The sequence below is a fragment of the Asparagus officinalis genome, chromosome 5 (assembly GCF_001876935.1).
Source record: "Asparagus officinalis chromosome 5, Aspof.V1, whole genome shotgun sequence".
NCBI classification, from domain to species: domain Eukaryota; kingdom Viridiplantae; phylum Streptophyta; class Magnoliopsida; order Asparagales; family Asparagaceae; genus Asparagus; species Asparagus officinalis.
Genome location: NC_033798.1, coordinates 115,291,510 through 115,305,955, shown reverse-complemented (window position 1 = coordinate 115,305,955; position 14,446 = coordinate 115,291,510). Strand labels below are relative to the sequence as shown.

Below are 14,446 nucleotides of genomic sequence, written 5' to 3'. Positions count from 1 at the left end.
CCGTGGCATTCAGAAATGACGTCATTTATCATATACCCAAATACAGAGCTTTGATCTCCACGTCGCCTTCTATCATTGATGACTTGCTCAGAGTCCCACTCAAATTCCACCCTCCGAAAGCCACAGTCATTAACAAACTGCATCCTTCCGAATCACTTCAAATCTTATTCGTAACCCCTCTTGGCAAACATTGTACAACTAACTGGATTTTAATCCTAATACAAAAGGAGCTATTGAGACTGAGAGCGTGTTCACACAGCATTATTACATGTTACAATCTATCCATTAACAGAGTTATTTACATGTTAGCTCCATGACGTCAACGTATGGAAACAAGACGGTTGAATTTCGAAAATTTTGAAAGATATTACATTTTCACACGCAATTATTTGTCACCTAAAAATTAGGGATGTTAAATGTCATTTCTAAAGGTCTTGGGGGTATCTATGCAAAGGGCACCAGTTAAAAAGTCTTTCCATATATATATAATTAACCTCCCCAAGACGCGAATTCTGTTTAATTACAAACAAATCCAAGTTAGATGAGATGCAGCAGCTAACGAGAAAATGGTGGAAGCGTGGTCGCCGAGGCCGATCAGAAGGAGGAGATGGCGACGGCGATCGCGATCGATTCTCTCTCCCAACTCGCGATGAATTCCAACCGATCGATTCCCAAGGTCACACTCGCCTTCTCTAAACCCTAGAAATCTCGCTAAACCCTAAAATTCCCATTTCCCCCCTCTTTTTCAGAACAAGAGGAGATGGTTAGGGCTTTCGAGAAGACTCACGCTCATCAGAGCCGCCTTTGGAGGGTAAACTGAGCTGCATCCCATAATTTTTGTTGATTTATTTTTTTATTCAAAAATTTACTGATGAAGAGATTTTTTTTCGATTGTTGCAGAGTGTTTTTGGAGGGTTTCTTCTTGGCTACGTGGCTTTTTTGATTTATTCTATCTTCCAGCAATCTTTTTACCCTTGGGAACTTGTAAGAATTTAGGACTTTGAATCTGTACCCTTTGAGTTGCATTTTAAGTATTTTTTTTATATAAATGGGATTGTAGGATTATTCATGTTATTTGAATTCAAAGTCAAATAACAAATCTCCACATTGACTTGTTATTTGACTTTTAATTCAACTCACCAATTCTATTAGACCAAGTGCAATGGCAAGGCAACTCAAAAATTATTACATCCAATAGCAAGGCAAATTGAAAGGCAAATGAAAAAGTTGGAGAGAGAAAGACAATGGAAGGCAAATTTTGCCTTTGTGTTAAATTTCTTGTTGGGCCCCGCGTATCATAAAGTTTTTACAATTATTCTCACCTTGTTTTTAAATGACTGTTTTGATCAATAATTACTCGAAATTAATTTTTTATTTTTTCACCACTATTTATTATTTTTCAAGATCTATTAATAGAGCTTGGGTTTGTGTTATTTGGACACCAAAATAAAACTTAATTTTTTACTTAATTATCATGATTGAGTGATGTGGAGGAAAGATAAAGTGAAAAACTTTTTGAAAAATTAGTTGTTGTGGAATTGAAAGGCAATTGAAAAAGGCAAGTGATGTGGAGGGAGAATAAAGTGAGGTGGAAGGAGAGAGAAAGGCAATTTTTGCCTTGCCATTGAAGATGGTCTTACTATTCTACCAACCCAAAAACCCAAAATACTGTTCCACCAATCCAAAACATTGTTCCACCAACCCTTTTGAAGGTTATAAATAGAGGAGAGTGGTGAAGGGTTAAGAGCATCGAACAGAGATCCAGAGCAGAGAGAAAAAGAAAGAGAGTTGAAGAGGAAGAGAAAAAGAAAAAGAGAGTTCTCTTTGAGTGTTCTCTCCTTTGTGTGAGTTTGGTGAGATATTAGAGTGATCTCCTTTTGTAATCTTTTCTTTTATGATTAGTAAAGTTCTCTGCTGTTCTCGCCCGTGAACGTAGGTCATACTGATCGAACCGCGTGAAATCCTTGTGTGCTGTTCTCTTTATCTTCACTGTGTTTATTTAGTATTGTTATTCTCCACTCTTGTATAGACAACTTCTGTGTCTATGAAGCCCCCGTTGCAACAAACTGTTATCAGAGCCTGACTTAGAGTGCGTGTATCTGTTTATCGTATACTCTGTGGCTGTCACTAAAAGTGGATCATCCACATCAGAAAATAAGTTAGATTATCATTTACTTTTTAAAGATAGTGCATACTATTCATGAGTACGATACTATTCATAAATACTGTTACTATTTACAAGTACGATTATTGTTTACAATTACAGTTACTGTTTTAGTGGGCTTCAAGATATCTTCTGCAAAATACAAAGTGAAAAACTTCGATGGGAGAAACAACTTCAGTTTATGAAGAGTAAAAATGAGAGCTCTCCTAATACAACAAGAATTGTTCAAAATCTTATCCAAAAATGATAAGTTGTCAAAATCTATGCCTGATGATGAGAAAGAAGAACTGGAGATGAAAACGCATAGTGCTATACAACTTTGTTTGGCCGATGAGGTCCTGCTGGAGGTTGCCAATGAAGATACCGCTGTCGGTTTGTGGCTCAAGTTGGAGAGCTTGTACATGATGAAATCTCTAATGAACAAGCTCTACTTGAAGCAACGCTTCTTCACCCTTCGCATGAAGGAAGATATGCGGATTAAAGGCCATTTAGATGAACTTAATACTATTCTTATAGATTTAAAGAATATTAATGTTAAAATTGATGAAGAAGATCAATCCCTTATTTTGTTATGTTCATTACCTTCTTATAAGAATTTTACTAGTAGCATGTTATACGGTAGAGATACATTTTTTTTGGAGGATGTTAAATCAGTCTTACATTCAAAAAAGTTAAGATAGAAAGTGTCTATCGTAGGAGGAAAGGGTCAAGCTGAAGGCTTACTCGCTTGTGATCGTCCTAAAAAGGGTGTTGGTGGTAGAGACAAATCTAGAAATATGTCTAGATCAAAGTCCAGATTAAGAAAAAATGTTGAATGTTATTACTGTCACAAGTATGTGCATATAAAACCTAATTGTCCAGCGCTCAAAGCAAATGATAATTCACAGTCAAAGTCTGGGGAGGTGAAACCTTCAGTTGTCACTGTAACTGAAGAGTCCTCTAGTTCACATGAAGTTCTTTCAGTTAGTGTTAATACTCATTCACAAAATGAGTGGGTTCTTGGTTTGGGTTGGTTCTTGATTTGGGTTATACCTACCATATGTGTTTGCATAGGATTGGTTTGTCACATATCAGTCTATTGATAATGGACATGTCTTGTTGGGAGATAACATGCCTTATAAGACTGTTGGTATCGGATCAATTAAAATTAGAACCCATGATGGTATTGTTAGAACATTGAGTAATATCCGATTATATACCAGAGTTAAAAAGAACCTCATTTCTTTAGGCACCCTTGACTCAAATGGTTTTAAGTTTTCGGCTGAAGGTGAAATTTTGAGAGTTAGTAAATACTCTTATTGTGATGAAAGGAAAGAAGATAAATACCCTTTATGTCCTTGAAGGTAGCATAGTGACGGGTGTTGCAGCACTATCATCCTTAGAGGATTCAGATTCTGACACCACACGTTTGTGGCATATGCAGTTAGGGCATATGAGTGAGAGAGGACTAGATGTATTGAGCAAACAAGGTCTGTTTTGTGATCAGAAAACTAGTAAGCTAGATTTTTGTGAGCATTGTATTTTCGACAAACACCATAGTCTCCTTTAGTACCGATGTCCACAGAACCAATGGTACTTTAGATTATATCCGTTCAGATATATGGGGTCCCTCTCAGGTTCCATTGAAAGGTGGAACTTGATTTCTGCTAACATTGATTAATGATTATTCCAGAAAAATTTGGGTGTATCCTTTGAAGCATAAGAGTGATGTGTTTGCAACCTTCAAGTAATGAAATATTATGATTGAGAAGCAAACAGAAAAAAATGAAGCGCCTCAGAACTGACAATGGAATGGAGTTTTGCTCCACCGAGTTTGATCAGTTTTGCAAGAATGAAAATATTGTGTGTCATCGTACAGTTCGGCATACACCACAACAAAATAGAGTTGCAGAAAGGATGAACATAACACTTTTAGAGAGAGATCGGTGAATGCTCTCTAATGCCGGTTTGTTAAACGACTTTTGGGTCGAGACAGTCAATACAACTTGCTATTTGATAAACAAATCTCCTTCTACAACAATTGATTTTAAGACTCCAGAAAAAGTATGGTCTGGTGTCCCTGCTAATTACTCTCGTTTAAGAGTATTTGATTGCTCTGTTTATTTTCATGTTAATGATTGTAAGCTTAAACCTAGAGCAAAGGAAGCTATCTTTCTAGGATATGCTACTAGGGTGAAGAGATATATATTGTGATGCTTTGATCCCAAATCACCTAAATTTATTATTAGTTTGAACATAACTGAATCGATTGAGATTTCAGAACCTTCTACCTAGAAGGAGGTTATTAGTGGCAATGATGCTGCAAATTGGATTGTTGCAATGACTAAAGAGATGGAGTCTCTTCACAAGAACCAGACATGGGAGTTAGTGAAGCCACCAAGGAGATGGAAAATTGTTGGCTGTAAATGGGTCTTCAAGAAGAAAAAATGAGCTCCGGATACAGATTTTGTAAGGTACAATGCACACTTGGTAGCTAAAGGCTACAGCAGATAGAAGGTGTGGACTTTAATAAAGTATTCTTTCCAGTTGTAAAGAACACCTTAATCCGCGTGTTTCTTGTCATGGTTGCTCATTTTAATTTAGAGCTTGAGCAACTTTATGTGAAGACGCCTTTTCCACATGACGAGCAGATCTTTATGCATCAGCCAGATGGGTTCATTGTTGAAGGTAAAGAAGATTATGTGTACAGATTAAAGAAATCTCTTTATGGGTTGAAACAGTCTCTGAGAAAGTGATATTTGAGACTTGATACTTTCATGTTTGAGCATTGTTATTCTAGGAGTAAATATGATAGTTGTGTTTATCATAAAAAGCTCAATGATGGTTCTTTTGTGTATTTACTTTTGTATGTTGATGACATATTGATTGCAGCTAAAGATATGTCAGAAATCAATGAGTTAAAATCTTAACTCAAACATTAGTTTGAGATGAAGAACTTATGAGCAGCAAAGAAGATATTAGGGATGAAGATCCACAGAAACGGGCTGGAATGAAATTTATTCCTATCTTAGGATAAATACATCAAGAAGGTGTTGGAGGGATTTGACATACTTGATGCTAAGCCTGTGAAAACTCTGCTTGGTGCTTATTTTCGCCTTTCAGCAGAATTGTCACCTCAGACTGAGGAGGAGGGGCAGTACATGTCTTGTGTTCCTTATGCGAGTCCAGTTGGAAGCATTATGTAAGTTACGGCCTGCATCCGTCCTGATATTTCACATGCAGTCAGTGTTGTTAGTCGGTATATGGATAAGCCTGAAAAGGTCTATTGACAAGCTGTGAAATGTGTACTTAGATATTTGATAGGATCAACTAATATTGATTTATATTTTGGCAGGAACACAAATTTAGATTGCAGAATACTTGGTTATTCTTATTCAGATTATGCGGCTGATTTGGATAAGAGACGATCCCTGATAGATTATATATTCACTCTTTCAGATAATGCCATTAGTTGAAACGTTACTCTACAGTTGACAATTGTTTTGTCTACCACAGAGGCAGAGTATATGGCAGTGACAAAAACTGTTTGGTTAAGAGGTTTGGTTGAAGATCTCGATTTACACCAATGTGTTATTACAATATTTTGTGACAGCCAGAACGCTATACATTTAACGAAGCATCAGATGTATCATGAAAGAACCAAATATATAGATGTCAGTTATCATTTTATCAGAGAAATTAAAGTCATTAAGATTGAGAAAATTGGTATTGCAGATAATCCAGCATATATGATGACGAAGCTCGTACCTTCACGCAAGTTCGAGCATTGTCTCGAATTGCTTGGAGTTCAACAAAGCGAAGGTTAAGCCCGTAAGGGGCTTCTAGCGAGACAACAAGAGTGAAGAGAAGATTTTCATATTCAAAGTCAAGGTGGAGATTTGTTATTTGACTTTGAATTCAACTCATTAGCCCTATTACTGTTCTACCAACCCAAAATACTGTTCCACCAACCCAAAACATTGTTCCACCAATCCTTTTGAAGGCTATAAATAGAGGAGAGTGGTGAAGGGTCAGAGCATCGAATAGTGTTTTGGGTTGGTAGAACAGTAATAGTGTTGGTGAGTTGAATTCAAAGTCAAATAACAAATCTCCACCTTGACTTTGAATATGAAAACCTTCTCTTCATTCTTGTATAGACATCTTCTGTGTTTGTGAAGCCCCCCGCTGCAACAATTCATGTAAAAAACTATGGTTTTGGTGATGATATAACATTATTGTTTTCTGACTTCTCTTTTTAGTAATAGATTATTATATTGGAATGACAAGTGTGTTTATTTTTTTCTCCGTTAAATATATCTGAACAGAATAATTATTTGGAAAGAATTATCATTATGAAAGCTTATGGAGATCGGGAATTTGAAGATTTTTGAGTTGATAGTTTAGGACCAAAAAGGGACAACTGCATCCAAATCCTTTAGCACCAAAAAAACTAAATTGAATATTAATTGGAGATTGATTCTTGTTTATATTATTTTGATATATTTTGGACTTTGAAGACTATCTTCGCTTGATTTTTTGAAACTATAATTAATTACCTTAGAAAGAGCCTTCCATGTTTGGAATAGACTAAATTCGATTACATGGTGTTACCCAGAAGATGAGTCATTCTAGCGCCTAATTAGTTATCTACTCATGTGATATCATAACAGGATTCATACTATTCGGATATGGATTCAATTATAAATGCCAATCTGACCAAAAGTTATTTGGGCTCCAGAAACCAATTTTATGACCAGATATTGGATCAGGGTATTGTGTTTTTTATGGATATCATGACATGTACAGCTCTGGCATTTAGAGTAGATAACTAAGTGTGTGGGAAAATATAACATATATGAAATGATAATGATATGCATTCCTAAGTATAGGATCAGAATATATATTCAAAAACAAAGCGTTGGATCAGCACAAAAAGAATGATCACCTTGCTGTGTTTGCTTCGTAACTAGTCCTCCTTTGGTAAACATAATTTGTGTTTGAGAATTTACCTTTGTGTCCTGGATGTATGTTCATTTCTCGGTCAGGATGATCCTTTTTCTTGTGCTTTTGACCCGCGCATTGAGGAGACAAATTTCTAATATATAGGTTGCTGGTTTATTGTTACACTAGATGTTTAAAAAGAAACAATGGCTATCATCCACCATTATTTCTAGCATTGGAATGGAAATTTCTATAACTATTAGTGATTGCTTAATAGTAAACTTTAGACCCTTTTAGTTAGCTTCAACATCTACTTCAAATATGTATGCCAATTGGCTTAGGGTTTCTTAAATTGGATTCTGGATTGAAGGGAAATATTTGTTATAAGTATCTAAACTGGGATATTAATTAAATTCATAAAAGTTGGACTACCCATTGTGGATGGCAGACAACGGGGATACTATCATTTGACACAGTTTTTATCTTAGGTTAAACATTAATATTCAATTTCTTATTTAAAAAAAAGGCAACTGAGTGTTCTATATTTTTTAATCATTTATCAATATGTGATCATATGTGAAATATCAAACTTTCCTGATGTTTGGCCTCCATGAAAAATTTAGAAGCATAGCAATCGTGAAAAACTCCCATATCTGGACAACTATATCACAACTAAATAATAGCTTTGCTTGGTATTTGAAGCGTAGAAAATCAGAGAAGCTGACTGTTTGGAGGTGCAAAAAAATACACAACCCATTTTTGTTTGTTCAATTTGGTAATTATCCTGGCTTGGCATCATATGCTAAATGGTCATACAATTTGCCACTACATATGACTTCACGAGGGCCGTTTAGTTTAATAGGAAAACATACAGAATCCTATATCTAGGAAAGCTTGAGCAAGAGCTTATGAATAGGTGTTATACATGTGGTTTCCTCTAAGTAAGCCTTAAAAGTAATGATGAATCTTTTTCATATGCGGTTTCGTTTTTAATTGTCATTCAAAATGATGAATCTTTTTCATGTTTCTCGTATATTCTCAAGCATATTATTTGGTGTTTCTGTAAAGTGCAATTTCACAAAATTCCCCATAAGTTTGGGCGTTCCTCACATAACCCCCCACCTCTCACCCCACCACCAAAAAAAAAAAAAAACACCGCCAAAAAAAATGTGAACCATAAATTTCACTGGCAAAAATATACCCCTGCATTATTTTACCCACCCAAAAAAAAAACACCGCCAAAAAAAATGTGAACCATAAATTTCACTGGCAAAAATATACCCCTGCATTATTTTACCCACCCAAAAAAAAAACACCGCCAAAAAAAATGTGAACCATAAATTTCACTGGCAAAAATATACCCCTGCATTATTTTACCCACCCATGTACAAATTGTGGTTAACACCTTTTTTGTTTTTAAATGACTTTGAAAGTTGAAGAGGGTTTTCTGAGAATCCCAAAAAGAAATTTTTTGAGGGTGGGTGGTGGGGTTGTGAGATCCTAAAAATTGAAGGGTTTATCTGAGAAATGCCCAAACTCAAGGAGGTTTTGTGAAAGCTGCCCATTAACTCCCAACTTATTTCATGTCTTGTTTGGGGATCACTTTTTAATTGTATTGAATTGAACCACAATCAATCTGTATAATATCTTCTAGGTGTAAACATGTTTAGTTGAATATTGTCATTGTTTTGCTTCATGTTGGTGTTTGACATCATGTTTGGACTTCCGAGCAGCGATACCATGCTTACTTCATGGATGAGATTCACCCATGGATGGTCATCACTGCAGGTTTACTCCTATTTCTCATTCCTCTTTCTGCACATTCCCATTTGTTACTGGTAGTTAAGAATTCAAGGACAAAGGTTGCAAATATGATATTTCTATTTCTCATATTGCAAGTGTAGAGAACCTTCCGTGACATTGTACTATTACTAAGATATGCTGCACTTCTTCAGTAACATGTCTGGTTATACTTTGACATAAAGTCTGACTCGTTGCAGCTTATATTGAAAACACTTGGAAGATTGCAAGAAAGTAGTACAATTGGACATTTCACTATTTTGTCTTTTTTGCTGTCTGATATCCTCCTTACTAATTGTCTGATGCCAGTTTTACTGGAAAATCAAAGCTTTGTTCTCCACTAATGAAAATTTGATAATGTTAAAAAAAATCCTTGTGCTTCATGCTTTTACAGCGTTTCTTCTACATATTGAAATACACTGGCATACACTGTCTCTGGATCATAGATGCAGTTGTTCTAAGTCAGATACAAGCTAAGATGTGCATGTAAAGTTCAAGTTTTGTGGTCTTAAGTGCTGTTTTGACCTCACAAGTTTTGTGGTCTTAAGTTCTGTTTTCGGCTGAAGGATGTGACTGGCCGATGTAGGAAAAAATCAGAGTTTTCCCCCTTTCTTTTTTCTACATTGAATCTAGATGAGGAATATTTTTAGGCGTCCTATCAGTATATGGGTGACATGTAAGTGCATTTTTGAAAGTCATTTAAAGCTAGGCTAAAGTGCTTTCTGCTCTTATCATTTTGCTGAAGCTTTGTAAATCTTGTATGAAGATTATTTACTTTGATTGCTTGTTGCTCATAATACTGTATTCCATCAAGAAGATCAGAAGAGGGTTATGAGGATTAAAGGTATTCCAGTTACACTTGTGAAGGAAGAAAAGAAATAATTACACGATTTAAAGCTAGTATTTTGTATTGATATTACACCCAACTTTGCAAATTGAACACTTATTCCTATTCTCAGCTGTATGTTTGTGTAGACATTTGATCTTTATGCTTGAACGTTAGCATTATGCGAGCTTTAGTATAGCTGTTATTGAAATGTATTTGTTATGACTGAACTACGTCTTACTAGTACTTTTTCTTGCATTATTCCTGTGATTCCTTTTCAATGCTTTATGAAGAATGGCCTTGTGCCTTACTAGCCGCACTTTCAGAAGACATGTGGTTTTGATTAATGACATACTTCACAGATTGGGTGGCTGTGCTTGCTTGTTTATTAGCAGTAAAGGGGCTACTCCAAAGCTCAACATCTTATCAGAAGTGGATGTGGTATTCATGCTACACTGGGCTGTTACTAGCCTGCTTCTGGCTGTACTATATGATGAGGTATGCACTTTAATTTTTAATTTCTCTGAAGAATCTAAACTGTGTTCAGTGCCGTTCAGGCATTCCTCTAGTAATAAGGAGATAGATGCATGTTATGCCGGAGAAAGTTCAAAGTTCACTGATAAGAGCACTGAATAATATTACTATTTCTTTATTTTATTCCCATATACTGCTTTTGTGATTAACTTCTCTGGATAGTTATTGAAATTATGGTGAAAAGTTCAAAGTTCACTAATAGGAGAACCGAATAATATTACTGTTTATTTATTTTATTCCCATATACTGCTCTTGTAATTAACTGGTCTGGATGATTATTTTACATTATGTTTTTTTTATCTACTCACCTTTTCCTGTCACATTTTAAAATTTGACTTGTTATGTAGTAACCTTCAATTAATGGATCATTTCCTCTGTACGTCACTCTTTACAGATTACCGACGTTTCGCTGGGACATAATATGGCTTCCCTTTGGCCCCTTTAGGTAATGCATATTATTCATTAGCGTTAAATAATTGGAGAAAAATAAAAATCCATTTGAATGCAAGTTTCACACCATGTAAGATAGATTTAGTACACCATCTAGGACTAGCCACAGAGCTAATTGTGCAACATATGAGAATCCTAAGTTTTAGTTGTGACGGAAGGCTTTTTTTCAAAAGTTTTATTATGATCTTCTGAAAACTTGCAGCGGTGCTGGTGTCTGCCTGTATGTGGACCATTTGCTGGAGGAAGCACTGCAAGATATTAAAAAGCTGCGAGGATGTATGTATACTTTCAAAGCCATGTAAAGCTGTTCATATGATGCTGCCTCTTTTTTAGTGCGCCAAAAATTTGTTTTCTATTGAAAGTTTGAATCTTACTGTTTTTAGTAAATATCTAAAGCTTATCAAGTTTCTTATTATTTTTTATGGTTCTCAGCTTATGAGAGATATTCAACCCAATAACTGATAATGAGGATACAGTAAATTATAAACTACCGGACATTTTTTCATAAAATATACTGATTTGGCAACGAGTGTTCAGACCGAAATTACGACCAAGGTGCAGCATAAGTAACACTGAGACTCGTGCATATGACTCAGCTTACTTATCTATGTGCATAAATTTCCACCCAAAAAAAATAAAAAAAAATGCTGGGGATTCGGGGTGGGGTGGGGGGTTGCCGGGAGGGGCGGGGGGGCGGGCACTTTAGTTGTGCGCTGCGGTGATATGTGCCCAAGAAGTGAGTTACCTTTTTTGGATGATGTGATTTTGTTTTGATTATGCCTGGAGAACCATCCAGTACATTTTGTTCATGGAACTCATTTTATCTTTATTTAAAGAAGTGTTTATTCTGACATAGTTGATCTGCTCGGATACATCAAAAAATACGTGCGACTTGTCTGTGTCTAAAGGCCCACGCAATCACGCATATCATTAGCAAAACATTATTCTGCTGCAATATCTCTGCTGGCCCCGGCTTTGTATGGGCATCCACGTGCGCCATCCCTGTGCCCTAGTTTCTCCCCTAGTTTCTGCATCTTTTGGTATATGTAGATTCTTGATGCATGGATACGAGACAAATACATGCCAATTGAGTCAAGATATTGACTGCTTCGTCCATGAAAGCCGATAACCATACCTCCTTCAATTGGTATTGTAAATGGAGTGCCTTCTTCAATCCCATACGGTCCAAATGTCTGCTTATTGGTGTTGAATCTTAGAGATCTGATTACGGGCGAGCCACCATGTACCATGGGGGCGATGTACCCACTTATGTCAGTCAAATACTCTTCTGGGTATGCAAATTTGATCTAGAAAAAAAAAACAAGGCAAAACAGCATATTCTCAATTTCAGTAATTTGTAGATGCTGCCCGTGTATTATGATGCCGTGGTTATTTATCAGCCATGTTCTGACCTTATTAGTAAGGGACTAAGGGTGAATTGCGCAAACCTCCTACAGTGCCGCGATTCGGAACTTATTGCTCGCATAGTTTGATTTTGGCAGATAGAGATAGAGCTCCTGAGTGAATTTTTTTTTGGGGTTCTTTTACCCTTACGGGGTCTATTTGTCTAATAAAAAAAAACAATTTTCTTTCTCTTAAGGCTAAAAGTTTCACCCGAGTCTATCTGCCAAAGGACCCAAATCAAACTGTAGGGGTAATAAGTTCCAAAGCACGATAGTTTAGAAGGTCTATATGCAATCAACCCTATTACTAAATACACCCTCGTGTCTCATAATGATATGTTTTCTCTCTAGTTTTTTAAACTCATATGAATGTCATGATGAAAACAGTAGAGTTTAGAAACTAATGTGAAAATAACGTGGTCATGAGGGCCAGAAGGTGTATGTACTAATAAAATGGAACACGAACGATAAATAGTTACCCCTGGCATAGTACAGGTGCATGTTCAAACAATCCTATTAACATTATAGCAGTAAGCAAACGAGGTAAAGGATATTTCTTTAACATGAGCGCATACTTGGATTACATGTCTTCCTCCACTTCCTCCATGTCTTTCGCCCAGTATAGGCCTCCCGTTTTTGTCGTACTCGACCCTGATCGAGTTAATACATCGATCATAAACCAAAGTTATCGATAGAATACCTCGGTAGTTCCCATCATCCCAAGGAACTCCTCCTTGGCCCCCCCATGGCCCTATCTTTATCCTCTTGCTTGTAGCCATCTTCTTCTGAGAATTCTGTATCGTAAACAACACAAACTAGCGTTTAGTTCACGAGAAAATATAACTCATGCAACTGATAGAATCTATGTAGTCTGCTTTCTCACCATTGTGAGCTTGTGGAGTGTTGTTTACACCAGTTTAAAAGAGAAGGGTAAGAGCCAAGATCTTATATGTACAAAGGAGTGGATGTCGAAAGTTTGAAGATGAGAATCTAGTACTTTGTTCTTTTTGCAGCACTCACTACAAAATATGCCTCCTACATTTATGCTGTACCTTTGATAGGCACGAACACGATGATCACGACCATAACAAAAGAAGAGAATGATGACAGGCTTCGTAAAAAGGCAGCAAACCCCCAAACTTTCAAGATTGCAACAAACCCTCGTTAACTTTTGGAATTGTAAAAATATCCCCAGTAAGTTTACGCATTTTGCAGTTTAGCTCCATAAATTCTAACAAAAAAAAAAAACATAAAAAGACGTTTTGAAAGTCAAGTTACTGGCGGTTTAGTATAATTTATCCAAAAGATTATGGGGGTTTTCTACAAAAGTTATTGGGGGTTTACTACAAAACGCTGAAAGTTCTTGGGGGTTTAGTATAGTTTTACCCCCTTTTGCCCAACCGGAATCTCAGAAAAGAAGGGTTAAGCTGTTTCATTCGAAAGAAATGCCATTAGTCAAGAGTTCTAGATAGCTCATCGTATATTTTGATTCTGTTTAGTAGGTGGCAATCTTGCTTCAACATAATTTTCATCTGCGCATGTAATACGTGTGCATTTGTAAAGTGTCATTTGAAAATTCAGCCTGTATTATTGGAATTTTGTCGGTGATTCATTTTAAATATCTGTTCCATTCCTATATCTCAATTACAGTCATTCCATCTTTTCGCTCATTGTAATTTATGACTATTCATTAAACAATAAATAGTAAGAATTAGTGAATGTTTTCACTACATGGTAAGAATTAGTGAATGTTTTCATTACTAAAATCCAATTGCTAGGATCATAAATAGGGGGTTAGGCATCATATTGAGATGAATATATGTATGATTAAATATATTTGGAGATTAGGTAGCCTACTGAAATGAATATGTATGACTAATAGGGGTGAGCAAATGGTTAGTCGGTTTAGTTTTGGCTAAATTTTACCAAAACGAAACTAAACCGTTTTTAGATTTAAAACCGAACCGAACCAATATTAAAATTAAATTTTTTTGAACGGAAGAAATAGGGAGAGATTTCCTGTTCATATATGTATATTGATCAAAATATAAGGATAATTACAAAAGTACCAAAAACCAAGGAAAAAAAGAACCAAGAGGAGATTTGGCTAGTGAGAAGCGGACATTGTCGTCACCCACCGAGCCAAATCTGAATTGTTTCCTTTTCATCCCTGACAACAAAGACCAATCGTGGCCAAAAAAGAGAAAAACAAGAGTCAACTAATAGTTATTACAAAAAACCTGGAACTACTGACTGTTAACAGCTAGAAAACATCAAAAGTATGTCGGGGAGCTTAGAAGTTATCTCCTATGACTTCCCCCGTGGCTTCTTTGGCCAGCTCCTAAAAAC

The 14,446-nt window shown here is 36.1% G+C and overlaps 2 protein-coding genes across 3 annotated transcripts; one reads left to right on the top strand and one right to left on the bottom strand.

Moving 5' to 3' along the window:
• LOC109840807 lies at positions 507-11,116 on the top strand. Of its 2 annotated transcripts, none has more exons than XM_020409580.1 (7): positions 507-676; positions 750-811; positions 901-984; positions 8,806-8,872; positions 10,073-10,208; positions 10,639-10,689; positions 10,897-11,116. In XM_020409580.1, exons 1-7 carry the CDS (start codon positions 547-549, stop codon positions 10,994-10,996), a joined length of 630 nt encoding a protein of 209 aa, XP_020265169.1. In that variant the 5' UTR covers positions 507-546; the 3' UTR covers positions 10,997-11,116. The 2 variants fall into 2 exon arrangements, with proteins under 2 accessions (XP_020265169.1, XP_020265170.1); XM_020409581.1 differs by having other exon boundaries at positions 508-676; positions 8,818-8,872.
• LOC109843445 (jacalin-related lectin 19-like) lies at positions 11,509-13,000 on the bottom strand. The gene is made up of 3 exons (XM_020412377.1): positions 12,981-13,000; positions 12,673-12,891; positions 11,509-12,001 (listed from the first exon to the last, which is right to left on the bottom strand). The coding sequence occupies exons 1-3, from the start codon at positions 12,981-12,983 to the stop codon at positions 11,636-11,638; spliced, it is 588 nt and encodes a 195-aa protein (XP_020267966.1). The 5' UTR covers positions 12,984-13,000; the 3' UTR covers positions 11,509-11,635.